Here is a 27,981-nt window from a genome sequence, read left to right on the forward strand (position 1 = left end):
TGGGGACAGGGAAAGGGGCCAGCACAGGCCTGGAGCCTGGGCAGAGCTGCCTAAGGCACAACCACACCAGGCAGGAACAGACACATCCCTGAGCTTGTGGGATTCTCATGGCTGGGAATACCCAGGGGTCAGGCTTCGCTCAGTTTTGCTTTAAGAGTGAGGAAGGTGCAGCTCCCCTCCACACTGACAGGGACACAGTGACATGTCCTGGACAATGGGTGTCTGCCTAGCGTCATGGATTTGATAAAAATGTGGTTTTTTGATCATGCCCTTCCTTCTGTCACTACAGCCCCTCTTCAGGCTCTGTGGCCCCCAAGTCATCAGGGCAGTGACCCAAATTTCATCAGGGAGCAAAGGACACAAATGGATCTCATTTTGAATAAGCAAGGCTAAACCTTCTGTTCTCATTCCTCACAGCCACACTTCCATCCCTGCCCCAATCCCTCCAAACGGGCATGGATACATCCCACCAAAGGTGCTATATTTCCAGCAGACAGGGAGAGATTCCCCAAAGGAAAATTCACAGCATCGGACAGGGACAAATCAAACAAACAAGTCTCTGCAGACAACTGGGTCTTTATTTTAGTATTTAAAGTGCTACAAAAAACTGAAGGAGCCTTCATGTGGCAACTTCCTTTTCTGCAGTCTTAGCTCTGTTGGAAGAAGCAAACACAGCTCATTAGTGGAGTCTTTCATTAATTAGATGTTGTACAGCAATTTGAGTCAGAGCTGGGTACTTACAGCTGGGCACTCGATGGCACCACTGTTGATGTCATCGATGATGTCGTGGGGGTGTCTCCCATCAATGCTGCAGCCCACGGACTGGGCAGTGCCAAGGATCTCCTTGATGGTCCCTGCAGCAGCAGACACAGCTCGTCAGTGCTCTACCACAGGAAAACATCTGAGGAGCTTACCTGGAACAACCTGGGCTAGGGAAGGTGTCCCTGCCCATGGCAAGGGGTGCAACTCAATGAGCTTTAAGGTCCCCTGCAACCCAAACCAGTGTGGATTCTGACAAAGAACTCATCACTGCTCCCAGCTGTCCCTCTTCCCTCAGGGGTTTGCAGGCTGGAGCCTCAGGGCTCACCAGGGAACATCAACTCCCTTAGCCAGATCTCACACCCTGGATTCCCCCAGGAACACACTGCAAACTCCCTGTGCCCCTCCTCTCTCCCCAGGTGTTGGGGCTGCCTGTTCCCAGCCAGTAGAGCTCAGCTGGGAGCCCTCCCTGGCAGGCAATGGAGCATTCCCTGCACGCCAGCCCCAGGACTCACCCGAGAGCTCCCGGGCCAGGGAGCGGTGCCGCATCTGCCGCGCGATGTTCACGATCTCGTCGAAGGTGACGCTGCCACTGTGCTTAACTGGGAGGGAAGAGCAGCAGTGAGGCACCCGGGCACTGCCAGCTCCCTGTTTCCCCTGGGAGCACCATTCCCAGCACTCACATCATGTGGAGAGCTGGGGGTTTGCAGCTCCAGCAGGGCTGCTCTCAGTGCTGCTGCTCCCAGACTGCAGCACCCAATTACCCCCAACTCCTCTCTCTAAGCTGGCATTTCTGCAGCTCCCCTGGCTGTGCCAGGCCCCATGGTACTGCACAGGTCATGGGGCAGGGGGCTGTTCTACCTCAGCTTTGCCCAGAGCAGCTGTGGCTGCCCCTGGATCCCTGGCAGTGCCCAAGGCCAGGCTGGACACTGGGGCTGGGAGCCCCTGGGACAGTGGGAGGTGTCCCTGCCATGGCAGGGGTGGCACTGGGTGGGCTTTTAAGTCCCTCCCAACCCAAACCAGCCCATGACTCCACACTCCCCTCAAACACAGAGCTCTGCTGATATGCATCTGTTGGTACCCTGGCACTGCAGGGATGCCCAAAACAGCCTCATGTCCCGTTTACCAGTTTGTGCTGAATAATCCCAGAGAAAGGTACTGGTATTTCCCCTCTTTTAGCCTCAAAATATTGAGAACCAAATACAGGGGAACACTTACTGTTCTTCTGCTTCTTCCTGTCACGAGGTGGCTCCTTCAGAGCTTTGATAATCAGAGCAGAGGCAGAAGGAACAACCTCTATCTAAATACAAAGAAATTAATTTCCCCCCCCCATTCTACATTACTAATGAAGACACTCAACCTGTCAATTATCTCAGCAAAGGGAACTGCCAGAGCAGTGTGGGTTTGATCAGTTCCCTCATGCTCCATGTTTTTTTGTGCTGCAGGAATCTGTTCCCAGGTTTTCGGCACAGGCCTCCCCACAAGCAGGAGAGGACTGCTTCCTGCCTGGGGCTTCCTCTCAGCTCACCACTGGAATGTACCAGCCACAGACATCAGAACAGGTACGGTGGCAGGTGGCTACAGGAGTTGCCAAGATTTTAAGTTATTCATTTTTATTCTGCTTTAAGTAAGTTTTTTTTTTTTTCCTGGGTCAATGTTCTGTAAAAAAATAAATTATCTGCAACAGGATGGAAGTTGAATTTTGGCATATGAGGATCTCTTCTCGGGATCCTCCTGCCTGACGAAGCCCCAAGTCTCCACACACACCCCCCCACCCACGTTTTAAGGTCTTCCCAGAAGACCCCCACACGCCCCCTGTGTGGCACTCATTTTATCCACCTCGGAAGGATGAAGGGCTGAGTGGACCCTGCCGGGATCCGGGCCGGTGGCTGGAGCAGGCGGAGCCCGGGCGGGCTCCACGCCTGCAGCACCGGCCGGCCCCTGCGGCGTGCGGTACCTGCGCTTGCCTGTTCTGGATCGTCAGCTTCACCGTGATCCGCAGCCCCTTCCAGTCGCCCGTGGCCTTGGCGATGTCATCGCCCACCTTCTTGGGGGACTGAGGGACGACACGTGGAGGTCACACGGGGCTCGGGTTAAAGCCGAGAGCCCAGCGCTGCCCCCGCTGCTTCCCAGCGCCTTCGCAACGCGCTTTATCCTCCCGTTTAATTTCAGTTTTTATCCCTCCCTCACGCTTCAATTCCCCCAGCAGGACTCGCTTCCCACTGCACTCGGCCCATGTTTCATCCCTCCCCTCGGCCTCCACCTCGGTGCCCTCGCTCGCCCGGCTCTCCCCGTCCCCGGTACGTACCAGCCCCAGCGGTCCGATCTTGGGGGCCAGCGCGGACGTGGCTCCGACCTCGCCGCCGGTGCAGCGCAGGTAAACTGCGGGGACAGCGCCGCGTCAGCCGCGCCCGCCGGGCCCCGCGGCGCCCGCCCGCCTCCCGCCCCGCTGCCCGCCACCTACCGACTTTGATCTCGTTGGGATCGAACTTGGGCGGCATCGCGGCGGCGGATGGCGCGGATGGAGGCGGATGGACCCCAAACCGAAGCCTTCCGGGGGCAGCTAAAAGGCAGCGTCGGTCGCGCGGGCCTAAGATATACCCTCCGAGATCTCGCGAGATGACAGGGAAGTATAAATGGCAGCCGAGATCTCGCGAGAGGTGACGAGCGGGCTGTGGCGGGATCTCGATGTGTATTTATATTTCGATAGAGATGATTAGATAGATAGATAGATAGATAGATAGATAGATAGATAGATAGATAGATAGATAGATAGATAGATAGCCAGCCAGCCAGCCAGCCAGCCAGCCAGCCAGCCAGCCAGCCCGCCCGCCCGCCCTGTTGCAGATTGGACCATATGGAAAGGTGGCGAGGCACTACCCAGGGCACCGGCGAAGTGCCCGCCCCGGGAGCTGTCCAAGGAAGGGCTGCGCCAGGGACGAGGCGGGGATCAGTCCCGGGCTGGGCTCGGTGATCCCGGGGGATCTTTCCCATCCCGGACAGTTCCGGGATCCCGCGGTCCTCCGGCCGCCAGGGGGCGCCCGGCAGGCGGGCAGAGAGCTGTGGGCGGGGCGGGGCGCTCCGGCCGCGCCGCTCTCTGGTGCCGCCGATCACGTGACCTGGCGGTGAGGCGGCGATGGCGGCGCCGAGCGGTGAGCGGGGCAGGGCGGGGCAGGGCAGGGGGGGATCCGCTGTGGGACACTGGGGCGGCTGCGCCGGGCCGGCACCGGGCACCGCGCGCCGGGGAGGGCTCCGGGGCAGGCGGTGCCCGCAGCTGTGCGGTGTCCGCCGCGGAGCAGGCGCTGCCCTCGCTCACTGTCGCTGCTCTCCCCAGGTGTCGGGCTGGTGCCCGAGGGCTGCGAGCCAAAATCCCGGCAGGGTCGACTCAGCCCTCCATCCTCCCGAGCTTCTGGGCCCTCGGGCACAGAACGGCGCGGTTCTGGATGAGGGAAGGGTAAAGAAGACGAGGAGCTTGGAAGTTGTGTAACCCTGGGAGGGGGACCCGCAGAGAGAAGAAGAGAAGAATAGTGATGGTGAGGGAAAGGAAGGACTGAGAGGCAGAGCTCTGGTGAAGACGAGCGCAGATTTGTTCCAGGCGTTGCCAGGGCAGGCTCAGGCTGTGGCAGCTCCAGCACAGAGAGCAGACGATGCCGGACAGCGAGTTCCAGAGCTGCCGATCAGCTGCTGCCTCCTCTGGGCCTGTTCATTGCCTGCAGGGCTGGCTGCTGACGGCCTGTCAGACTGCCTCAGCAGCCCGTGGCTGCCTGGTGACATCCCTGTCCCCCGGGGCCCGGCAGCATCTTCAGGAGCCCACCCAGACGCTGGCTCACTGCTGCCTCACTGTGCTCCTGAGTGTGTTTTCCCAGACTAAATAAAGCATCTCTTCTTTCCACACCCTCACCTTGTCTCCTTACAGTGCCCAAATGGATTTATGGTGTCCAGAATTTTTTGAAAACTGGGGTTTCTCCCACAGCTGTGTTGCTGTGTTTGAATTACAGTTGTTAGTAAAATGAAGTGTTTGGTTTTATTTTGCTGTCATCACCCCAACAGTTGCAGACTGGGAAACACCCAGAAAACATTCCTGTGCTCTTCCTGAGTGTGTGGCTGCTCCTCAGGCAGAGCTGGTGCCTGCAGGGATCAGTGGGATCAGGATTTGGAGTCTGTGTGTGCTCACTGCCAGCAGGGAGCAGGGGGATCAGGATTTGGAGTCTGTGTGTGCTCAGTGCCTGCAGAGTGGGTGCTGGCCTGGCCACTTACAGGCAGTTCTTTCAGTAATTTAATAAATAAAAATTGCATCATATAATGGTCACATGCCTTTTTCATTTCTGCCTGCTGAGTTTGATGTGTCTTCACTAAAGCAAATTTCCACTTTTGGAAGCTGTTCAATCCATTTAACAAGTCTCTGATCCTTCATCTTATGATGCCTGGAACAATTCTTTTCCTGTTCACTGTCTACCCTTCAACCTTCACATCTTTATCCATTTTCTTGGGTGAAAAGTGATGATTTCCCACTGTCCCCATGACCAGTGAGATCTGGCTGGAATAGGGAAAAGTGTGCTGGGACAAGGGGATGCAGAAATGTTCAGCAGAGTTGACCATGGTCATCAATTCAAGGATATTTTATTGCAGGCACCTTTGCCTTCTGCTTTCTCATCTTGAAATCTGCTTTTGTTTGTGCCTCTGATGTCTTGCCCTTGATTCTGCCCTGCATTTCCCTGACAGTCAGCTTCCCTTCTTGCTCAATCTTTTGAGTTCTGGCTCTCCCTCCTCTCCTGGGAACTGGGTCTGAGCAGCATTTCAATCATGTGAACTGGTTAAAGAGGCAGAAATTGGGATGGCAGGGGAAGAGCCACGGAGCTGCTGGAGATGAGTTTGTAGCTCAGCAGGACAGTGACTCAGGATGTCTCTGCCTCCTTGTTCCTGCAGTGGAAGGAGGAGAGATGAATTATACTGAATTATTTTACTTTTACAGTGAGATTTATCTCTGTAGAGATTTTACAGAGTTTTTGGCAGAGCTTTCCCTGCTCAGGGACCATCCCTGGCTGGATGCTGTGAGTAGCTGCTCCTCAGGAACCTTTGGGGCCAGTTTGCAGACACAGAGCTGGCATTTTATGTGCAACACCTGAGCTCCACTGAGCCCTGAGTTAAGTGTAGCTGTGCCAGTTACTGCTCCACTGGGGAAGGAGTGCCTCTTTTGTGCTGATCTTTAATTGCTTAGGAATTTTAAGTAGTGTTTAAAAAAGTCACTGCAAGTGTTTAAAATCTTACTGCCTGGTCAGGGCTTGCTGTTGCCCTCCTGCTCTTCTCTAACTCCCAGTCTCACCTCCCAGCCAGGTCCCTCTGGGAGCCCCTGTTCAGCTGCAGCCCCAGCTCAGGCTCTTTCTGCTTTGCCCATTTGTGCTCCTGGTCCTGTGCTGCCACAGATAAACTCCTTTTTCTCCTTGATGTCATTGCTCAACTGGCCCCATCTCTTTTCGAGCATCCCCACTGGTACCGCCTCATTAGCAGCTGCTCTCCCCATTCCTTGTCCAGCCACAGCTTTCTGCCTTTCCCTCAAAATCTGCCAGCAGCTCCTTTTTCTCCCTGCTGGGTCAGAGCCCTGTCCTAGAGCTGCCTGGTGTCTGTTCCCTTCAACCACCTGCTCTCCTGATTCCACCAGGCATCTTCCTGCACCCAACCTTTCCTCTCTCAGGTTCAACTTCTCTTCCCTCACACTTGAACCAGCTGGAATCCTTGCTCTCAGTTATTTGTTATTGTGCTAGAATTGACTTTGAGTTTAAATAGTCTGGGTTTTATCCCTGGTACTTGATTTCTGATACAGCTTTTAAATTTTTAATTCCTGGAGTGGACCCTATATTTCTCTGATCCCTCAGCAGCCTTCCTCTGTGCCTATCCCAGGGCTGACCCAGACAGCCAACCCCTCTAAGATCACAGCAGGTCTTGAGTGCCTCATGTTTGTACTTCCCTGTGTTGGGACTGTCTGTGTGATCCAGCTAAACAAAGACATTTATTGACACAATTATTTTCTTTTTAATTTCCCTCCCAACTCATTAGGTCCCATTTCTGCAGCCCAGGCTCCCCAGCAAACACAGACCCCAGGATCCCTCAGCCTTTCTCTGCAGTGACTGACCATCTGTGCCCCTGACAGAGGCAGAGTCAGGACTGAAGATGCCTCTCTTCTCCAGGAAGAAGAAACCCAGCGATGATGCTCGGAAGCGCCTCGAGTACCAAATGTGCCTGGTAAGCACTGCCAGGGTCATTTCTGTCCTCTGTGCCTGGTCCTTGGGTAGGCACTGCCAGGGTAATTTGTGTTGTCCATGCCTGATCCTGGCTCCATGTGATTTGGTACATCCCTGCATGACCAGTAACCACATTCCATGAGCAGAAATCGTGTTCCTGATCCCACTAAGAGAGCAGGTTTTATTTCTAATGTACCTCAGGGAATTCCCCCCTGTCTGCCTTTGCCCTCCCACCCCCACATCCCCTTCCATCCCTCTCTGTGTGGTTCCATGGGGCATCCTCCAGCCCACGCCACCTCCTGCCAGCCTGCAGGTGGGATCCCATCTCTCCTTTCTCCTCCATGTCCCTTTGCCCTTACAGATCTCCCAGTTTGTTTTTCCTTCCAGGGAACCTGTGACTTCCCATCACATCTGCCTTGCCTTGTGCCTCTCTTTTGCTTCCCATTATTCTAATCTTCCTGTCATTCTGAGGATGAACTCATTAGATGTTGCTGTTTGTTTTCCTGGAGTAAGATTTCACTAGGGTGCTCTGGCACAGGGAATCTCCTGGGGAAGGGATGAAGAGGGGCTGAGGGAGCTGGAAAGGGGCTCAGCCTGGGGAAAAGGAGGCTCAGGGGGGACCTTGTGGCTCTGCACAACTCCTGACAGGAGGGGACAGCCGGGGGGGTTGGGCTCTGCTCCAGGGAACAGGGACAGGAGGAGAGGGAACGGCCTCAGGCTGGGCCAGGGCAGGCTCAGGGTGGATGTTGGGACTTTTTTTTTCTTGAAAAGTGTTGTCAGACATTGCAACAGACTGCCCAGGACAACGGTGGGAGGTCACCATCCCTGGAAGTGAACCAGAGGTGTCTAGATGTGGCTTTGGGGACATGGGTGAGTGGTGTCTGTCCAGGTTCATCACTGTTAGCAGCTGCATTGCATGGACCTGATTTGAACATGGAAAATACTTTGGAACAGAACCAGACTGGTTTGGATGGAAGGGACCTTAAAGCCCATCCAGTGTCACCCCTGCCATGGGCAGGGACACCTTTCCCTCTCCCAGGCTGCTCCAAGCCCCATCCAAACTGACCCTGGACACTTCCAGGGATGGGGAGTCCACAAACTCTCTGGGCAAGATGCAGCAAGAGGTGCTGTATTTCTGCATGGTCTGATTCTCTGGATGTGTTTCTTCCCTCTCCAGGCAAAAGAAGCTGGTGCTGATGACACCCTTGACATATCCAGATGTGAGCTCTCAGAGGTATGTCCTCTACATCTTCCAGTCTTCACTCACAGCTCTGTTTCTCTGTCTGCTTTTTGTTTCTCTATCTTCTTCTGACCAGCTGTCAGATTTACTCTCATGCCTGTGAGCCTTGAGACAGAAATTGTTGCTAGTCCATCTTTTCCTCTATCTCTTGAGCTCTAGCTTTCAGTTGGGGGTTTCTTCCCTGTTTTTTTGGTGGGAGTTTTTCTGTCCTGTCTCATGCTTCAACACTATTTCTGTCCTGGGAATCCTTTAGAAGGGCAGAGTGGTCTCATACCCTCCACCAGTACCTTGTTTGACCCTAGTTCGGGACCTCATGGCTTAATTTTGCTGGTCCTGAGGGAATTGATTTGCCAAAGGCTGAGTATTTCTAATCTTAGAGCTATACAGTCTGCCACCCATGGTTGTTTTTCTGTGTAAGTGAAAATCCCAGTCCTGCTTCCAAGTTGCTGGGTAAGGATGGAAGTCTCACTCCCAGCTTCTTTTATGGCAGCCAACTAAATGAGAAACAATCTGTCTGCTGGTGTGTGGGCAGGCAGTGACAGAGTGCCAGGCACCCAGACACAGATTTTCCTGCTGGCAGCCAGAGCAGCTTCAGGCAGAAACCCATTTCTATCTCACTTTTAATTTTTATTCCTTGTCTCATGCTTCTGAAATGTTGATCCTGAATACAGGATGCCCTTGCCAAGCAAAGTGTGGTGATTTGACACCATCCTGGAGAGGAGAGCTGCCTGCTGTGCAGTGTGTGCAGAGCTGCCTGCTGAGACTTTGGGATGTTTTGTTCCAAGCTCAGGAGCCAACAGCAGCTCTGTGTGGCTTTGCAGGCTGTGTGGGCCAGCCTGGGTGTGCAGGGTGGCAGACAGAGGATCCACCCAGCCAGCTCCACTCAGGGCCACAGCTAATCTGGGATGCCCAGCAGCTCCTTTTGGACCATAAAACTGCCTTACTGTTCATTTTCATTGTTGTTTCGATAAATGAAGTGAGACATCAGTTTGGTTTTACAATTAACCATGGACAGGAGTCTTGCTGCTGCTGGTTCTGTGCTGCAGGGAAGGTCACAGTGCCCAGCCATGCCTGGCAGGGGCTGAACTGGCATCTCCTTGGTCTGCCTGTCCCTCTCCTGGCACATCAGGGATACTCTGTCCTGCCTGGTGCTCACCTTTCTCTCTCAGCACACTGCAGTGTGGTTGTGAGGTTGCCAAACCACAGGATGCATTTCTGTGATGAGTAAGCTGAACCTTTGCCTGAGCTCCTCTGCACAGTGAATATTAAATCACACAAGGCTTGAAGTCCTGCCTAAGCCTCAGCCTGTTCTGTGGCACTGCTGTGTCATGGAGAGCCACTGAAAGCTGTTTAAATGGAAGCTCCCTGGGAAGTACTGGGCCAAAATCAGAGGGCAGTAATTTTTATCACTTTTATTTTCAGTCAAGCTGTTCACACTTTTCAGGTGGACAGTGTAGAACTGCTTAAAAGAGAAGTCTGACATGACTTTTTTTTTATTGTTTTAGGTTCCTTATGGGGCCTTTGCAACCTGCAAGGTCTTGCAAAAAAAGGTAATGTTGTAATCAGAAATTATTAAATAATTCTATTAATATGTTTAACTATTATTGTTGTGTTTGATATGACTGTGTGTGGTTGTTTTATGGTGGTCCAGAAGGAATATTCTTGTCAGGAATTTGTCCACCTGTGTGATACTACATAGAGAGCAGTTGGAGTCAGATCAGTCCTGCCTGTGTTTTTTAAAGTTAACTTCTGCCAGGAAAGAAGAGGTGGTTGTTCCTGTCTTAAGACATCTAAGGGTATTTCTCACATGAGGAACTGGGCTCTGGTTTAGATCTCATGTAAAATGTTTGACCTTCTCTGACAATTTGTTTCCTACTGCAGAGTTTTATATGATACTGAATAAGGTATTGAGTTCTTATACAGCCTCCCCTGTTCAGTCTCAAGAAAAGTGCTTGTTCTGGTGTCTCTTGTGTTTATGTGACAATGGGGTTTTTCCTCCCCAGGTGCTGATTATTCATACCAATAATCTGACATCCTTAGTTCCAAAGTCCTGCAACCTCCTGAGTCTCATAACTGTGAAGGTAATTGGGATTCTTAACAGTTCAACTGCAGCCTATTTTCCTTGGATTTGAGCTGCATTAAAACACACCAGCCCAAGTAAATCCTTTCTGGCTGGCTGGCTTTGCCAGGAATCAGTACCAAGGTGTGACACCTGCCTTTTGTGGGTTCAGCTCCCAGGCTGACAGACAGCAGTCACTGAGTGGTTTGTGTCACATCACCATCAGTCCCACAACTCATTTATCCCCTGCAGAATCCCACAGTTTCCCCCTCAGCAGCCTCACTGGTGGTGGTGGTCAGGCAGAGCTGGATGTGTTATGGGGTAAATCCATTTCTTCCCTTCTCTGGAGGGTCACTGGAATGGGAAGGAAAGTGGTGATGGGTGTGACAGGAGGGATTCCCCAAGAGGTAGAGTCATTTCAGCAGCTCCACATGGAGGGAGGGAGGTCTCCAGGTCTAGTCCTACCCTCTCCCTGCACTGTTGGAGCAGTTCATCTTCCAAAGAGCAGTTCAGCTCATTGATCCTGCAGAAGTTCCTTCTGCCAGCCTGGTTCCAAGGGGATGATTTATCCATTTGGCTCCTCCAGTTTTGTGGGACAGCTCCCTCAATGTCACTGCTCTCCCTTGTCTCTTGTTTGTTACTGATGCCTGAATTTCCAAGAGACCTCCAAGAATTAAATACCTGTGTCCCCTGGAAAGCTTGAGCTGCTTTTCAAAGTCCCATTGGAAGCAAAGTAATTTTCATTGTGAAATAATTCATGGCTTTTGTTCCCAACCTGGTTTGGTGACACCATCTGCTTTTCCAGGTTCTGGATCTGCATGACAACCAGCTGGCATCACTTCCTGCTGATATTGGTCAGCTGACAGCTCTTCAGGTAAAAGATTTGCAGCTGCATCCCAGGTGTCTGTACAGGGTATGGAAAAAAAGGAGGAAAGGAGCAGGAGAAGAGCAGGAAAAGCCAGGCTTGGTTATGTTCTCCAGCTTGGTGCAGCCCAAGTGGCTCCCAAAGCCATGCAGATGCTCTGAGCAAGCAGAGTACTGTTGATCTCCCCAGACATTCAGGTTTTACTGTTCTCCCTGGGGTGGTTACACTGAGAACCTAGAGCAGTGTGTAAGGGCACACTCAGGGTCTCTCTGCTCAGGGGACAGCTTTAGGTGAGAGCTGGAGTTGGGGAGGGCTGCCCTGGACACTCCAATTCCCAGTTCCTGAATCTGGATCCAGCACCAGATGTTGGTGGTGAGCAGGGTTTCTCACTGCCCCTGGTAGCTTGGCATGCCCTTTATCCAGGGCTGGTGGAAAATAACATTTTTTTTAACCCTGGAAGTGTTATCAACAACCAATTTCAAGTTGTACTTCTGGGCCTGAAAGTCCCAGCAGCACAGATTTGTAGAAGACATGAGACTTGGATGAATATTTTGAATATCTTTTCTGTTAATACCTTAGGTCCTAAACCTTGAAAGGAATCTTTTAAAAAGCCTTCCACAATCTATAGGAGACCTTGCACAGCTCCAGGTCCTCAATGTGAAAGGTATGGAATGGGATTGCTCTGGGCAAAGCACATTTATTATCTGGTCATGTTGAGCTGCATTAGCAATTATTCCTTTCAATCAAGGCAAGCACCATATGGTTTACACTCTGAAGGCTGAGGAAGAACACAAGGAAGGTTTGAATTCAAATAGTTGGCAAGGCAGGAGAAATGATCTAAGCAGAAAATGTGTCAGCCTCAAGCCCTCCAGTAAAGCAAGCAGAGCACTCGGCCAGGTAAACCGAATTATAGTTGGGTCCCCCAAGACCCAGAGCTGGCTCCTGTGAGCCTGTGTATCCCCACCAGCCTTGCACAGCCCAAGCACAAAGGTCACACCTCTTTTCCAGACTCCTGGACATTCTACAGCTATGCAGTGCCATAAATCTGGGAGAAAAAGGAGATTTAGTTATGTGGAGCTGTTGCTGAAACAGGGAAGGCAATGGAGGGTGAGGAGCTTGGAAGGGCAGCTCAGGTCATTGTCTGTCTGTCTGCAGCACCTGGGCTCTGAGCCCAGGGTGTGCAATCTCACACTCAGTCCCCTTCCTCCCATCCCTGGGACTTAGGCCAAGGGAAGAACATCCCATGTTACAAATACTCTCCTGATAAAGACACAGATCCAGCCTGCAGCAGTGACCTCAGCTGAGAAGGAGATGATCCCCAATTGCCCTTGGTGGGCAGTGACATCCTTTGAGTCCCTGTGTGACTTGGCACAGCCCCATCCTGTGGAAATGAGCTGTATATGTGGTTATGGATTGGTGTTGGAAGAGATGAGCTTGCTGTCTCCTGTTTTGGGAATGTTGCAAAAGGAGACTCAGAGGTGAGCTGATCACTCTCTACAACTTCCTGAAAGGTGGCTGTGCTCAGGTGGGGTTGGGCTCTTTCTCCAGGCAGCACTGACAGAACCAGAGGACAGTCTCAAGCTGCACCAAGGGAAATTTAGGTTGGATATTAGGAAAAAGTTTTTTACAGAAAGGGTGATAAAGTTCTGGAATGGCTGCCTGGGGAGGTGGTGGAGTCACCATCCCTGGGTGTGTTTAAAACAAGCCTGGATGTGGCACTGGGTGCCAGGGTTTAGCTGAGGGGTTGGGGCTGGGTTGGACTCGATGATCTTGAAGGTCTCTTCCAACCCAGTGATTCTGTGAATTCTGTGGTTCCATGGTTTTATTAACTGGCTTTCTGTCCCTGCAGGGAACAAGCTGAGGGAGCTGCCCGGGAGCGTGAGCGGCCTGCGGAGCCTGCGGGCTCTGGATGTCAGTGGGAACCAGCTGCAGGAGCTGCCCCGGCTGCTGGCCCACGCCCGCACCCTGCAGGTACCCAGCCCTTCCCAGCCTGCTTCCCTCAGCTGGGAATAAATCCAGCCCACCAGGGGAATGTTTAGGGTCTGGGCAGAATGCACTGCAGGGGATTGTAACAGGGCTGTTCACACTGTCCAAAATGGCTTTTATGTCTCTGCTCTGGTCTTTTCTGATAATTTTTACCATTTAATCATTTTGCCACTTAATTCTGATCATTTTGTCATTTAATCATGACAAAAGCAATCCCCAGAGAGTGAACCCCTGGATTTTACCTGCCAGGGCTGTCTTTAATAGCACAAATCGTGCTTCTGTCACCCTGATAGATCTCCAACTTGTTGTCAGCTTTCATGTGTTTATGGCTCTCTGAAGTGCACATTCAGAATGGGAAAAGAAGCAAGATTTTTATGGATATGTTGCCTTCTGGCTGCCAAACCTGTCAGTAGTAAATGGTGCAGTGTGAGGCAACAGGGCTGGCTCAGACACCAGCAGGAGGGCGTGAATAAATGCTCTCCTGTCTCACACACAATATTTTGCTTCACTTCTCATGAGGACAGCCTGAGTTGAGGCATCTGTGCAACTTTGCCCCCTGTGCTTGTGCTGTCCTTTCTAGGCCTTCCTGCTATGCCCTTCCCTAAAAAAGCAGCATTAGGTCCTTTGGTGGCCACAGTGGGACAAAACAAGTGGCTCTTCCCCTCATTCTTTATGGGACTCCTCTCCATGCCCTGATATCACCCCTGCTTCCATGCTGAAGGGAACTCCTGACATAGAGTAGGGAATGTCTGTAGCTGAGAAGTGCTCTGACCTCTGGTACCTAAATATGAAGTGCCAGTGCCCCCATGAGGGGAATGTTCAGTGAATGGCCAGCTCAGAAACTTCCAAATAAGGGACAGTGGAGTCACCTCTGAAAGGTGCCAGACACCCAGCAGGGATTCAATACAGCCTCACGTTTATGTTAGGATTTAGGGTAACATTAAGTAAGCTTTTGGGGAGCTGCAAGGAGAACTGCAGCTGGACTCAGAATAACCTGGAGCTCTGTGTGTTCTGTTTTGGAGACGCTGACCCTGGATGCCTCTGCCATGACCTACCCACCCCCTGACATCTGCAGTGCGGGTACAGAGGCCATCCAGCAGTTCCTCTGCAAGGGTAAGCCAGGAGCACCCGGGGTGTGCCCAGAGATGGCGTTTCTGAAGAACAGACATTGTGGGGGCTCTGCTTGGGGTGGTTGCTGATGCCCTGCACACCTGATTACCAGTCTTTGTTGGCAAACAGCACAACAGGAGTCCTTCCCTGAGCCCTGCCACACTGGAATGTAGAGAGGTTTGTTAAAAATCAGAGTGGCAGGGTCAGGCTGTCTCAGTGGCCATAAGAGGTCGGTGCAACTCCTGTGGTTATTTGGATTTTCTCCTGTGGGAGGATTAGGCATTGTCCAGCTGTCACTGCCTTGGGACAAGGAGAGAGACTCAGGAGTCACTCAAGGTCCCTGCTGGCCTCATTTTCTCTGGGGAAGGATGTGGGCCCTGCAGGTTGTTTGGAGAATGGTGAAAACAGATGGAAAACTCAAACTCACAGATTGGGAGTTTGTAGACACTGTGTTTAATACAGACAGGGAGTTTTGGTGGAGGTTTTATGTGCCTTGCCAGACATTGAGATATTCCCTGGAAAAACAGGGAATAAGTCAAAATAAGTCAGAACTTATTTTGGTCTGACCAGTAACATCTGCAACCCTGCAGAAGTCACCAAGCCTGCACCTGTGTGCAGGATGCATTTCTGTCTGAGCAGATCCTTGTCCTGGTGGGGATGGAGTGGCCCCACCTCCTCGCAGAGCTCCTTGTCCATCCTGCCTCAGCTGGAGGAGCCCTGCCAGGCATTCCTTGGTGTGTGGGCAGAGGGAGCACAGCTGGAAGCAGTCTCACACACCAGCCAGCTGACAGCCACGGTGCAAAGGAGGTCTTTGAGCCTCAAATGTTCTTATTTTGTGTCTGGTGTCTTCCAGAGTGTGGAATTGCTTACTACCCTCCCTCACAGTACCTGCTCCCCACGCTGGAGAGCGATGGAGGAGGAACTTCAGTGGATGGGGTGGACAGGACAGTGGAGAAGTACCTGGAGGAGGAGAGTGAGTGGCAGGTGAGGCTCTCCTGCACCAAGGGGTTTGGGATTTGTCTCTATGCTCCACCAAAGCATCTCACAGCACTTGGCACATCATCCCTCATCACCTTCCCCTCCATGAGTTGTGTCTTTTGGGATTGAGGGAGCAGCCAGGCACGGTGTGTGCAAGGGTGGCTCATCTTCCTGAGCTGGGGCTGGTGTCACCATGGTTACTCCTGGACGACACATCCCAAGGAATTGTCTCCATCCTTGGAAGCAGTGATGGAGCGAAGGGACAGGGGTGACAGAGGGACATAGAGTGTGCAGTGTGTTTTTGGGGGGACAGCAAACTGCTGAAGAACCTTGTGCTTCCCAGCCAAGTGCTAGACATGTTCAGCCCTGCCTGGGAAAGGGGAGGCTGGGCCAATAATTGTGCTAATTCCTGTGCTCTTTGGCAAGTGCAGAGTCAATGCCTTTCCTCTGGAGAAGCCTGAGTGACTGGACTTTGGGCTTGTGCCTTTGGTTGATGTCTTCACTCAGGGGAGGTTGTACTGTGGACTAATATCTACACAAAAGTACTTCTGAGAATAATTGCTGATATTGCTTATTTTTCAGAACAAATTCTTGGATTATGAGAAGAGGAAGGTAAGGATCAACTCCTGCAACTGCTTTGTCTGCAGCATGGGTCTGCTTCTGGTTTGTGTTTTCCATCTTTTTATTTTGTTTCTTATTCCCCTCACCTGGCTGCACTTTTAGTTTGTTCTTTTTGTTTCCCTGATCTCTGTCTCCTCCCCTGTGCAAGGCTCACTTTGAAACAGCCAGAAGCTCCTGCCTTGCAGTTCCCTGGTGGCTTTGGCTCGAGCTGCTCAGAGCTGCCTGCTTCCTTCAGACACTGTGCCATGTGGAGCTGAAACCAACCTGCATTTTGGGCTTCCCTCCGCGTGTTTATATTGGCTGGTTTGGTGTCAGTCGATGCCCAGGGAATTCAGCTCCATGACATGAAAGAGTTTGAAGACTGCTATGAAGGAAGCAGCAGCTTCTCCTTCCCAGGTTTTGGGTTCCTAAGGAGAGAACATTCCCCTCCCCTAGACAAGCCTCCTGTTTGCCATTTTGCTTCCCTTCTTCTCTGCAAGGGACTCCTGTCCCTTGCTTTACCTTTTTGCCAGAATATGTTCTTGCTGGGGAAGGAGATTCCTGTCATTCATCTTTCTTCTGATTCCTCTCAGGAAAGAAAAACGCAGGAGAAGCTGGAATTTGAGCGGCGCCTGAACATGGGGCAGCGAGAGCAGGCCCTGCTGGTGCAGCAGCTCAGCAGCCACAAGGATGAGATCCTGCAGACAGTGAGAGAGGTGGGTGTGCTGGGCAGGGCCCTTCCAGGGCACCCACTGCCTTCCCCAAACCCACCACGTTCTCCTGGTTTCCCCTGCTCTGGGCAGGAGCAGCAGAGGCTGGAGCAGGGTCTGTCGAAGCACCAGCGCTGTTTGGAGGAGGAGAGGCTGAAGCTGCTGCAGCAGCTGAAGGACACAGAGCAGGGCATTGCCAGCCGGATCCAGAAGCTACTGGAGGACAACCAGAGGTGAGGTCCCAGGGGGTCTTGCTCTGATTTTTTGTCATGTTGTTTTGAGCAGTTCATTTCACCCCTGTGTTTCAGACCTGGTCAGGATCGATGTCTGGAGGAGCTGCCTTAGTTCCTGGACTGCCAAAAACCCATTTAAAGCACATGGAATTTGCATCTTAATAAAACTGTTTCACAGATGTGTGATGTTGGGATTTTGCAGTGCTATGGAAGAAATTCAAATTCCTCATGGAAGGTGCAAATTGCAAGTGTTAAGGTGCCCCTGCCTGTGTATGCTGGGTCTTCATGTGAGCTGGTGCTGATGGGAGGTACCCAGCCTCTGAAAGCTGCTCTCTCTGCCTGACAGCAAAGTTGTTTTATCTCAGGCACATGGGAGGATTGTTGGGGTTGTCCTGTACAGGGCCTGGAGCTGGAAGATCCTTTTGAGTCCCTTCCAAGTCAGGATCTTCTGTGACTCTGTGATTCTGCCCTCTGGGGGACCAGGATATTCTACTCAGCTTGATGAAAACCTTTTGTTTTATCTTTTTTTTTAGGCAAAAACGAAGTTCAGACATTTTGAAGTCTTTGGAGAATGAGAGGTGAGTCTCTGAAATAAACTTGTCTGGAAAAGGGGTAAGAAGCTGGGAAGAGGGTTGGGAGCTTCCTTTCAGAGTCACCAGTCTGAATCCATCCTAAGCCAGGTGAGGTTCATCTCATACCTGGAGCTGGCTCTGGTCACTGTTGGAAGCAAGACACTGGTCTCAGTGTGCCTGGTCCTACTCAGTGTCTGGCACAGCCAGTGACAGGGTGATTTTACCTCTTTTTCATCTCTGAATAGTCCTAAATAATGAGTTTGGGAACAAAACTCTGTATTCCAATATCAAGGACCAACAGAGATCCTCCATCTGCTGGCAAGCAAGGCAGTTATGAAGATGTTCCAGCAACATATTCAGGCTGGGAGGAGTAGGTGGCAAGCAAATCTGCAATTCAGCCAACACTCTGAGCTAACTCTGCCACCAAAAGTCACTGTCCCCAGCTCTGCCCTGCCTGTGAGCTCCCTCCCATCAGCCAACTGTGCTGTGGCCCAGTAAACTGGTTGAACAGCATCCAGTTGTTTGTCAGACTGTTCCCAGCCACACCAGCTCCTGACCTGGTAAATGGTGGGGGGAATGTGCTGGAGCAAGGACAGGGGTGGTGGGGAGGAAGGCCAGGCTGCTGCCTGCAGTGGCACTGCTCACTTGGGCCAGCTGTGCAGGGCTCATCCAGCCTCAGCAGAAAGGAAAGCCAGGAAAGGGTGTGGCACTGTTTGGGGAGAGCATGTGCATGTTGTGTTGATGTTCTGTGTCTCAGAAAAATCAATTTCCCTGCCTAATGCCTCTGTCCCCGTGGTTTTGAGCAAATGTTGTCTCTGATAAAACTTAGAAGTTCTTCACCAAAAAAATCACCAAGCTTTGGTGTCTCTGATAAGTCCAGCTTTCCTGAGCAGGGTGAACCTGCCCAGCCTTGAGACTCTGAGCTGGGTGGGTAGAGAAAAGGGAATCTTTTGAAGGAGTGGCTGAATTGTTGTTTGTTGGCAGAATCAGGATGGAACAGGTGATGGCAATAACCCAGGAGGAGACGGAGCAGCTGCGCAGGAGGGAAGTGGCCTGTAAGTCCAGACAGGTCTTTGGGGAGATGAGGTGAAGGGTCTGGAGCACCAGGAGCAGCTGAGGGGGCTCAGCCTAGAGAAGAAGAAGCTCGGGGAGACTTTCTCATTCTCTACAACTCCCTGAAACAAGGGCGTATCCAAATGGGGGTCAGGCTCTGCTCCCAGGGAACGAGGGACAAGAGAAGAGGAAACAGCCTCAAGTTCCCCCAAGACTGTCAGAGCCCAACTCCTCTCTGCTCTGGGACAGGGACAGGAGCCAGGGAAGGGCTGGAGCTGGGCCAGGGCAGGTCAGGCTGGAGAGCAGGAAAGGTTCTTCCCCCAGAAAGTGCTGGCACTGCCCAGGCTCCCCAGGGAATGGGCACGGCCCCGAGGCTGCCAGAGCTCCAGGAGCGTTTGGCCAGCGCTGCCAGGGATGCCCAGGGTGGGGTTGTTGGGGGGGTCTGGGCAGGGACAGGGGCTGGATTGATGATCCTGGTGGGACCCTTCCTACTTCCCAGGAGATTCTGTGATCTCAGGGTTGGTAAGCAGGGACTGGGCTTCTCTTAGCACTGAAGAGGTGCAGGCACAGGCAGAGTGGACTTTGCTCAGCTCTTTTCCCAATAAAGAGCCACAGTTATCAGGTGGGTGGGTGTGCTCTGGAATCAGTGAAATGGAAAGAGCAAGAGCAATGAGAGAGGAGCTACTGTTGGTTGCAGTAACTGCAGCAGCAGTGGTGGGTGAGTCCTGCTCTGCACACACAGGCCAGGCAGGCACTGACAGCCCCTCTGTCCCCTCTGTCCCCAGCTGCCATGCAGCAGATGCTGGCTGAGACCTACAAGAACAAGCTCCTCCAAACGACCTCCGAGTCTCGTCGGGAGGACCTCGTCAGCCAGGCCTGCTCCAGGTGCAGGGGATGTCTGGGGCTGGTGGTGCTGGTGTGAAATCCCTTTCTTCCAGCAGTGTAATTCCCATAAGTACACCAAGAACCCCTGGAGCTGGTGGAATGCAGCCTGACAGCTGTAACAGCACAGGACAGTGCAAATTAAACTGTCAGACTCCCTTAAATGAACCACCTTCTCACGACTACAATTTGCATGTTAATCACACTTTGGGGGAACTGTCACTTTTTTGTACCGTTTATTTTGCCTTATACATTCTGCTAATATGAAGGATGGAGTTAGACTACTAGTATTCCTGTGTTTTGAAGCACTTCAGTGCCAAAATGTAGCCCAGAGCTGCTCCCCTCATCTCCCAAGCTGCCTCAAGGGTGCTGTGTGTGCATAAGTAGTACACGAGTGTTGCTGCACATCCTGAGAGCATCCTGGCTCACTGTTTACAACAAGATGAGAAATTTTAATCTGGCAACATCTGGCACTGACCAAAAGCAGCCTTGTGAGCCTGTGACCTGCTCAACAGGGCCACAGGAGCCTGTGGTGCAGCTTTGTTTTGGGTGTAGGGAAGGAGGTGTTAAATTTGTGGCCTTCAGCTGTGCAGTGCCATTGCTCTTCCCCTGTTCACGAAGAAATTCCTCCTCCTGCATTCCCCATTGCCTGCTTTTCCTCTGAGTCCCAGACCCAGCATTAACTCCATGGCACATCCATCTCCTTGCAGCCTAGCTGAGATGGATCAGAAGTTCCAACAAATCCTGGCTTGGCAGCAGCTGGATCAGAACAAAGCTGTCAGTCAGATCTTGCAGCAGGTAGGCAAAGGAGCAAACTGGTCATGGGGGATTGCGGGAGAGCAGGATCCAGAGTGGGTCACAGCAGCAGCAGTGGCTGGCCTGGGCTGCATGCAGAAGTGATTTTATTTAACACTACATGCTAAACTTTGAAAATATCTGCTATTCTGACAAACTAACTTATGTGGTTAAAAAAAATATTTTTTTTTATCTAGGCAGCACATTTTCAGAAAAGACTGAAGCATGGACCATGGGAAGCAAAACTGACACAATGATTAAGAGGGGATTTTGAGAGAGAAGTCCTGTCTTTTGGCAGGTTTCCTGGGGGACTTGGGAGAAGCATTTTCAAAGTTTGTTCTCAAAAGTGCTGGGCAGCTGTGCCCTGCAGCACAGCCTGGCTACTCAGTGCTGCTGAAAAGGAGAGGCGGGGTCACACAGAGCATTCCAGATGAATGTTTGAATAACATTAATATTTCTCTGTGTGTCTCCAGGGTGGGCTTTACTTGTTGGGCTCTCAGCTGTGTTTCAGGACATTGTTGCTCAGTGCAAGCACCACTCAGGGACTTGTACCTGAGTCCCTGCAAGGCAGCAGCTTCTGAGCCCATCAGCAACTGTACCAACCACTCACTAAGCAGGATTTTGCCTGTCCCTCAGATTGAGATGCAGAAAACTGCCTTTGAAGCTCTCCAGGTGAAGAAGGATCTTATGCACAGGCAGATCAGGAACCAGGTGAGTCAGCAACAGAGGAAAGAGCAACCAGCTCCTCAGCTCATCCTGCTGTTTGATGAGATCCTGGGAGGAAGAACAAAGTGCTGTGAGCACAGAGCAGGGTCTGAGGACATGGAGAGCTCTGGTGCTGCTGAGAGCTCTGGAACAGAGAGTTGGACAGTGTTGGTTACACTCCAGTCTCCCAGCTCTAGGGAGGCAATGTCAAAGCAAGTTTTAGATTCCTGGAGGAGGTGGCATTGCCACTCCTTCAGTCACCGCAGCACTGGAGGACAGACCTGCACTGGCTCGGGGTGGGATCTGCAGTTGCACCTCTGATTTCCTTCAGGCTGTGTACTTGACAGGGCTGCTGCTTCCACATGAGCCCACTGCATCTCCATCCAGCACATCAGAGCTGCAGCTTGAGCCATAAGTTCACCTTTTCTTTCCCATTCTCAGCCTGCCTTTCTGAGCTCCATTCTGCAGAAGGTGCAGTGACATAGTTGGGGGAAGAGCAAGAGCTGGTGGAGAAAGTGGCAGGGGATGATGCAGGATAATGGAAAAGTGGCAGGGGATGATGCAGGAAGGTGGGAAGGCAGCAGTGGTAGACGCAGGAAGGAGGTTTGCTGGTTTCTGACACAGTGCTCCAGAATCTTCCCTCTTCTGATCTGACACAGAAGAAAAGTCTCAGTTCATGATTTGGTGGATAAACTTGAGGGCTTGGATATTTTGAGTGTCCCAGTGACCAATCTGCTGGAAGCCTGTGACCTGTCTGACAGCTCCCCATCATTGCCTGACTTCACCATAAGGGCCCTGCATTTTGCTCCCTCTTGCTCTGTGAACAAAGGGAATTTATTCCTTGATGCCAAGGCTGGACCTTTCATCCTTGGGACCCCTCCCACCCCGTGCTGCAGGGGCAGAGCCCTGGGGTCAGCAGGAGCAGCGTGGCCTGGGGACAGTTGGTGGCCTGGCAGAGGGGTGAGCTGGGCTCTCATCTTGGCTTTGCTGTGGGACCTTGGGCACCTCATTTCACCTCTCTGTGTCTCAGTTGCCCCACCTGAAAGAGCAGGTGTTGTTCTGGGCTTGCTGGAGCACCTGGAAACCAGGGTACTGTCCCAGGAGTCTGAGGTTTGAGCCATGCTGCTGGGGGGACCTTGGCTCTGCATTCCAGAGTGGCTGCAAAAGGTTTGGGTGCACAAACTGATTGCAGAGTGAGGTTCCAGACTTGAGCAGAAGGTGTTCAGAGTAGAGAGACAGTTGGAGTTGGGGGACACAGCTCCTCGGGTAAAAGCAGAGGGACCCTCAGCACACACATCACCAAAGGGCACAAGCAGTTCCCTCCCAACCTCTGGGTGCTCTGCAGTGCTGCCCTTGCCAATCAGACCTCATTTTAAAAGCATAAATTAAAGTCATTTTAAATGTCAGTAAAAAATGTTTCATTTTCTGTTTAGATTAAATTAATAGAAACAGAGTTATTGCAGCTGACACAGCTGGAGTTAAAGAGGCAAGAACTGGACACAGAGATGCTGCAGGTATGTGGGGCTCTGGGGCACCCTCCCTGCTCTGGGATTGCTCCACCTGCTTCCCTTGCTCCTGGCAGTTTCCAGATGGTTTTATGCTCAGTCAGAAGTTCCTTCTGCACAGGACACACCAACCCCTCTGTGTCCTGGGAATGTGGGACATGGCTGCTGCTCCTAAACATCCCCAGGCATTCTCAGCAGAGAGACAGAGGAGCCCTCATAGGCATGGGCAGTTCCAGGTGTGCTGGGTGGGGAAGGATTTTGCAATCCAGTTGTTGGCTGTCCAAAAAACACCTACCTGCCATGCATTGCATGTCCTCTTACATTGTGTTGTGTTTTGGTTTTGACATCATCAGCAGTCACACATTGAGGAGTACCAGGTTTAGCTTCAGCAGCTTGGCTTTAAGTCTTGTTTTGTGATGATTTGCATCAGTTGTTTTCTTCTTTGTGCCATGTGTCAGGTCAGGTCACCTGTTTAGTCAGCCCAAAATCAGTGACAAACAGCCAGGGCAGTCACAGAGCAGTGGTAAGTGCTGGCTTCAGGCAGCAGTGCCTCCAGCCCTGTCCTGGATCCTTCAGGTGTAAGGTTTGGGTTGTGCTACCTGGACTCACACAGCTGCTCTGTGTCACTCTGTGGTGTTGGAGGGCAGAGGGTGGGGACCACCCAGAGTTCATGCAGGGCAGACCAGGTGTGACCTGGTGAGCACAGGAGCTGCAGGGCTCTGCTCAGGTACCCAGCTGCAGCTTCAGCACCAGGAGCCAAGGAACAAGGCCTGGACACCTTGTCTGGATCTGTCTGGATCTCCCTGCCCTTGGTGCTGTGCACCCCAAAGGGTCCCTGCTAGGGCTGGAGCAGCTCCTCCTGTCATCAGTTGTCCCTCTCCCTCCAAGGAGGTGCTGATGCTTCCTGCCTCTGTCAGGGCAAGGCAGCTCTGGTCACCTGGAGGTGGGGCTGGCCTGGGAGGGGCAGCTGTTCCTCTGTTAACCAGGGGCCTTGTCCTGTGCAGGGTCCAGGTGCTGATCCCAGGCTGGACAGGCCTTGCAGCCCCCTGGGGCAGGGGAAGGTGTCCCTGCCCGTGGTAGGGGGGGTGCCATGAATACTTTTGGCTGAACTTCTGATGGAATGAGGAGGAGCTGCTGCAGCCAGGGTGGGCTGGGGCTGCCCAGAGTGGCAGTGCAGGCTGAGGGAGCAGGTTCAGCTGGTTCTGCCCTGCCAGCTGCTTGGAGAGGATCCGAGCTGTGGGGCACAGGGATTACACAGCCTTGGGGACTGGTGTGGGTCTGGCAGGGGCTTTGCTGGGAAGGGGACAGGGTGGCAGCTGTGTGGGGCTGTGGCTGCCAGAGCTCTCCTGTTGCAGGAGGCGGTCACGGAGCAGCGCCGGGCGCTCAGCTGCCTCCTGCAGCAGCTGCTCAAGGAGAAGAAGCAAAGGGAGGAAGAACTGCAACAAATCCTGGTAATGAAGCCCCTCATGAAGTGCTTTGGATGAGGAAGCATTTGGGTTGGCTGCAGGGAGAGGCCATGGCTCGGTGTGGGAGTGAAGGGAGCAGAGCAGGGCTGTGTCCAGATCCAGAAGTCCCAGGAAGTTGTAACATGAACCTGAGGGGCACAGCAGCACTCCCTGGTGCAGCATGGGCACCATCATCACCCTCAGTGACCCTGCTGGGAAGGGAGTGGTCAGCAGGATGGGCACAAGGGATGGGAGTTGTGGTCTTGCAATCCTGAAGATCTGCAGACTCTCCTGAGCCTCAGGAGAAGAGGCCACAGGGCCTGGGGCAAAGGGAGCAGGGAGATGCACAGCCCTGGACTGGGTGTGAGCGGGGTCAAAGTGGGGCCAACCTGCAGGAGCCAGAAATCCTGTTTGACCCCCATCACAGTGCTCTGGCTGGGCCCTGCACTGCCCAGGCTGGGGTTTCCCTCCTGCACACCCATCCCTGAACCCCCCTGGCCGTGTGCCCTCGGGCTGCTGAATGAATGAGTTTGTTTTTCAGCTGGAAATGGAGGCAAAGAGCGAAACCAAGCAGGAGAACTACTGGCTGATCCAGTACCAGCGCCTGCTGAACCAGAAGCCTCTCTCCCTGAAACTCCAGGTGCTGCTGCTGTTCCTGCTCCCACTGTGGCTCTGCTTTGCTCTGGAGGGAGCGAGGACAGCCCCCTGAGCTAAGGCTGGGAGCAGGTCACAGACCCCTCACACAGATCCAGTGCTGCCCATGGTGCTCTGAGCTCCCTCATTCCTGCCTGTGGAGGGGATGGAGCTGCCCAGGTCCCTATGGAGCTAACACCTCAGCTGTTCCCAGCAGGAGCTGCTGTCCCAGCCCCAGACTGCTGGTCAGGAACAGAAAACTCTTGAGTACCTTCCAGGCAGGGCTTCTTGTTCCAGCTGAGTACCCAAAGGAAGCTGCTTGGCTCCCCAAATTCCCCTTCAAATATGACTGAATGCAGCAACTCCTGCCCATTCCTGCCCCTGATGGCCTGAGCCAGGACTTCATGCTGGGCATAAAGGGTGGGCACAAGGAGATGGATCTGAGCTCTGCCTGTGCAGCAGATTGGCTTGAGCTGGCAAAGCAGGGGCTGCTGCAGACAGTGATTGCCAAAGGCATTGTTTCATGTGTGAGGGGAGCTCACCGGGGCTGCAGCTCCTCCCGAGGGGCAGCTCCCATCTCTGCTCTGGGACAGGGACAGGAGCCAGGGAACAGCTGGGGCTGGGCCAGGGCAGCTCAGGCTGGAGAGCAGGAAAGGTTCTTCCCCCAGAGGGTGCTGGCACTGCCCAGGCTCCCCAGGGAATGGGCACGGCCCCGAGGCTGCCAGAGCTCCAGGAGCGTTTGGCCAGCACTGCCAGGGATGCCCAGGGTGGGGTTGTTGGGGGGTTCTGGGCAGGAACAGGGGCTGAGCTGGAGGATCCTGGTGGGTCCCTTACAGCTGAGGATATTCAATGATTCCCAGACCTCAACATTTTGAATTCTGCCCATAAAACACCTGGGGCCAGAGGTGCTCCAGCTGTTGGGCTTCCAGGCTTTGGTGTGTTTGGGATGCAGCACAGCTGGAGCAGGGCAGGCCAGGGATGAGCACAGCCCCAGCCCTGCTGCTGCCTGACCTCAGGGGCACAGTCTGGGAGCTCATTCCATGTTTTGCAGGAGAAGGGTTTGGAGCAGCAGCTGGTGACGCTGCTGCTGGAGCTCTCTGCTGAGCAGTACGTGCCAATCTTCGCTCACCACCGAATATCCCTGGAAACGCTCGGCACCATGAGCGCCAGTGACCTGGAGAAGGTACGAGACAGCAGAGCCACAGTGTGGGAGAGCGCCAGCAGGGATTGTCCCTGTCCTTGCTCAGAATCCGGCTGTGCCTGGCTGGTGCTCTGCCGTGTCACCTCCCCACAAGGACAGTGCCTGTGCTGCTCTGCCTGTCCCTGTGGGCAGTGGCTCTTCAGAGACCTGCAGGGTGAGCCGCAGCCTGGCTCCACCTTCCGACATCCTCCAGATGCTCTCTGTAGTAGAAATAGCACCGGGGAATTCCTAGTGCCTGGCAGAGGGGCTTTCCTTGGCATGGCCACGTCTTGCCAGCAATGCCCAGGAGTTTTCAGTGTCCCCCCTCTGTGCCTCTGGGGCCAACACCCTCCTCTTGCCCACAGCTCGGTGTGACAGAGGCTGGTTTGCAGCGTGCCATCCTCAGGCGGGCTCAGGAAATCCTGGCTGTGGCCGCGACCATCCCAGGTACCCCCAGTTCTTTTCTGCCACATTTTACACTCTCAGCAGCTACCTGAGCCTGGAGAAGGGAGCTCTGTGGGTCAGACACCTCCTGTGGGTGTGTGAGGAGGGGAGGCAGAGCTGCGGTGGGCAGCGCTCGGGGGACTCACAGCTGCCTGTGGTTGCAGAGCTGCGGAGGGCAGAGGACACGGGGGTCCCTGCGGCCCCAGAGCCCAGCGCTCCCCTGGAGGAGCCCCCGGGCCCCGCGGCCCCCACGGCCCCACCGTGGGACGAGAAGAAGTCGGAGTGCGTTGTGTGCATGGAGCAGGAGGTGAGACCCGGCACAGCCTGGGGCTGGAGCAGGGGGCGGAGGGAGGGCGGCATCCAGCGCAGCCCCAGCTCTGTGTCCCCAGCCCGGCCCTGGCAGTGCCCGGGTGCTCATCCCGCCAGCTCCCGGGCACAGCCGGGCTGGGCATCGCAGCGGGGATGGAGGGAGAGAAGGGCAGGGCAGGGACGGACGGGGCTCCGTGCGGGCTTGGGCCGGACCTCGCTGAGCTCCACCCACCGGCCGTGGGAAGCGCTCACGGGGCTGCTCAGCTCAGCTCAGCTCGGCCCCCGTGTCCTGTCCCGTGTCCCATCGCGTCCTGCTGGGCGCAGCCCAGGCCCCGCACACCCAGGGGGGGACGGAGATCGGGGTGCGGGGCTCTGCCCCCCACGCTGAGACCCCGCGGGTGATCCCCAGCTCCCCCCGTGCTGGGAGCGGTGTTCGGGGACAGCAGCACTCTCCGTGTCCCCTCTTTGTCTCTCCCCCAGCCCCAGATGATTTTCCTGCCCTGTGGCCACGTCTGCTGCTGCCAGGGCTGCTGCGAGCGGCTGCACTCGTGTCCCCTGTGCCGCCAGGACATCGCCCAGCGCATCCGCTTCTTCCACAGCGCCTAGGCCGGCCCGGGAGGCGCCGGCCCCGCTCCCGGGCTGTTCCGCTGCCGCTCACGCCCCTGTGAACAGCCCCTCGGCAGCACGACCAGCACTGCCCTCCCCGTGCCCGGCCCCGCGCTGGCTGCGCCCGGGAGCCTCAGCATCCTCCCAGCTCCCCGGTGGCTTCTCAGCCCCCAGCTGGGGCTCCTTCCATGAATCCCTTCCTGCTGCCCGCCTGCCCAGCGTCCCCGTGCCTGGGTGACAAACCGGGCGCAGCTGTGGCTCCTCTCTGGCTGAGGTGTTTGCTGTCGGAAAGGCCTCTGGGGGGTCACGGGGAGCACTTCCAGCAGTGCTGCCCGGATGTGAGGGAATTTTCCCATGGGAGCATTCAGTCAGGACGTGCTGTTCTTCGTGTGCTGACACTGCCTTGCACATCTGTCATGCCAAAGGTTTGGGGCTTCTGCTCTGGAGCCCCAAAGGAGCATGAGGCTCTGCAGCCTCAGGCAGGGCAGAGCCAGGAGCTCCCCAGTTCCTGCTCCTGTGGAGGGGACAGAGCAACGCCGCCAGGACTGGAGGGACCTGCCCTGGCCGGAGGAGCCCAGTGGGGTCCCCATCCACAATCAGGTAGGGAGGAGCAGAGCGTGCTGCTGCCACTGGACAGCACTGAGGCAGCGCTGGGGCTGTGCCAAGTTCAGTCTCTGCATTGGACTGTGGGGACTGCTCCATTGTCCTTGATTATTAACGGTTCCTGTGTGTGCCTCGGCTCTTCACCCTGAAATATAAAAATGCTGCCACGAGCCTGGTCCCACCACAGCCTTCCCCAGGAGCAGCCATTAAACTGCAGCTGGTTTCTGCTGGGGGTGTTTGCTGCCTCTTTCCTTTTGCTGGGGGGGATGGCTGACAGCTGGGGTGTGGAGCAGGGACGGGGCCACCACGTGCCTGGCTGTCCCAGTGTCACCTCCTGCTTCTCATCTTCGTGTCAGACAGAGAAGAATTTGAGGCTCTGGCCCTTCTCCCAGGGTGTTGCTCATTGTTGAGCTGTCCCAGGGATGTCGAGGCAGGGGAGACCTTGGACCCTGCGCTTGGGTTGCCTCACA

General features: G+C 54.0%; 2 protein-coding genes and 1 non-coding gene across 5 annotated transcripts; 1 reads left to right on the forward strand and 2 right to left on the reverse strand.

The window, feature by feature from the left end:
- Positions 1-560: 560 nt before the first annotated feature.
- Positions 561-3,314, reverse strand: RPL12 (ribosomal protein L12). Its single transcript, XM_053961966.1, has 7 exons — positions 3,224-3,314; positions 3,068-3,141; positions 2,717-2,815; positions 1,978-2,059; positions 1,275-1,361; positions 742-854; positions 561-653 (listed from the first exon to the last, which is right to left on the reverse strand). The coding sequence occupies exons 1-7, from the start codon at positions 3,258-3,260 to the stop codon at positions 648-650; spliced, it is 498 nt and encodes a 165-aa protein (XP_053817941.1). The 5' UTR covers positions 3,261-3,314; the 3' UTR covers positions 561-647.
- Positions 2,207-2,334, reverse strand: LOC128798749 (small nucleolar RNA SNORA65). The gene has a single exon (XR_008434532.1). It is a non-coding gene; the product is annotated as a small nucleolar RNA SNORA65 (small nucleolar RNA).
- On the forward strand, positions 2,829-27,739 carry LRSAM1 (leucine rich repeat and sterile alpha motif containing 1). 3 transcript variants are annotated; one of them, XM_053961963.1, is made up of 25 exons: positions 2,829-3,059; positions 6,814-6,999; positions 8,176-8,232; positions 9,744-9,788; positions 10,242-10,319; positions 11,103-11,171; positions 11,742-11,826; positions 13,012-13,133; positions 14,171-14,261; positions 15,112-15,242; positions 15,819-15,848; positions 16,430-16,552; positions 16,640-16,779; positions 17,313-17,357; positions 18,336-18,406; positions 19,190-19,289; positions 19,997-20,084; positions 20,718-20,792; positions 22,220-22,300; positions 23,647-23,742; positions 24,278-24,376; positions 25,421-25,552; positions 25,915-25,996; positions 26,158-26,300; positions 26,783-27,739. In XM_053961963.1, the coding sequence occupies exons 2-25, from the start codon at positions 6,928-6,930 to the stop codon at positions 26,906-26,908; spliced, it is 2,181 nt and encodes a 726-aa protein (XP_053817938.1). In that variant the 5' UTR covers positions 2,829-3,059; positions 6,814-6,927; the 3' UTR covers positions 26,909-27,739. The 3 variants fall into 3 exon arrangements, with proteins under 3 accessions (XP_053817938.1, XP_053817939.1, XP_053817937.1); XM_053961962.1 differs by lacking the exon at positions 2,829-3,059 and adding an exon at positions 3,613-3,911; XM_053961964.1 differs by lacking the exons at positions 2,829-3,059; positions 22,220-22,300 and adding an exon at positions 3,610-3,911.
- Positions 27,740-27,981: the final 242 nt, after the last annotated feature.

Source organism: Vidua chalybeata, chromosome 21, assembly GCF_026979565.1.
Source record: "Vidua chalybeata isolate OUT-0048 chromosome 21, bVidCha1 merged haplotype, whole genome shotgun sequence".
Taxonomy (NCBI): Eukaryota; Metazoa; Chordata; class Aves; order Passeriformes; family Viduidae; genus Vidua; species Vidua chalybeata.

What these genes read in the sequence shown, in the direction of transcription:
- LRSAM1 (XM_053961963.1), top strand. Translation starts at nt 6,928, where the DNA reads ATGCCTCTCTTCTCCAGGAAGAAGAAACCCAGCGATGATGCTCGGAAG. An exon ending in CCAGGTCCTCAATGTGAAAG is followed by an intron (nt 11,827 to 13,011) that starts GTATGGAATGGG and finishes CTGTCCCTGCAG; the next exon opens with GGAACAAGCTGAGGGAGCTG. An exon ending in TTGTGTGCATGGAGCAGGAG is followed by an intron (nt 26,301 to 26,782) that starts GTGAGACCCGGC and finishes TCTCTCCCCCAG; the next exon opens with CCCCAGATGATTTTCCTGCC.
- RPL12 (XM_053961966.1), bottom strand. Translation starts at nt 3,260, where the DNA reads ATGCCGCCCAAGTTCGATCCCAACGAGATCAAAGTCG. An exon ending in TCCAGAACAGGCAAGCGCAG is followed by an intron (nt 2,060 to 2,716) that starts GTACCGCACGCC and finishes CTTTGTATTTAG; the next exon opens with ATAGAGGTTGTTCCTTCTGC. An exon ending in CAGGAAGAAGCAGAAGAACA is followed by an intron (nt 1,362 to 1,977) that starts GTAAGTGTTCCC and finishes CTTCCCTCCCAG; the next exon opens with TTAAGCACAGTGGCAGCGTC.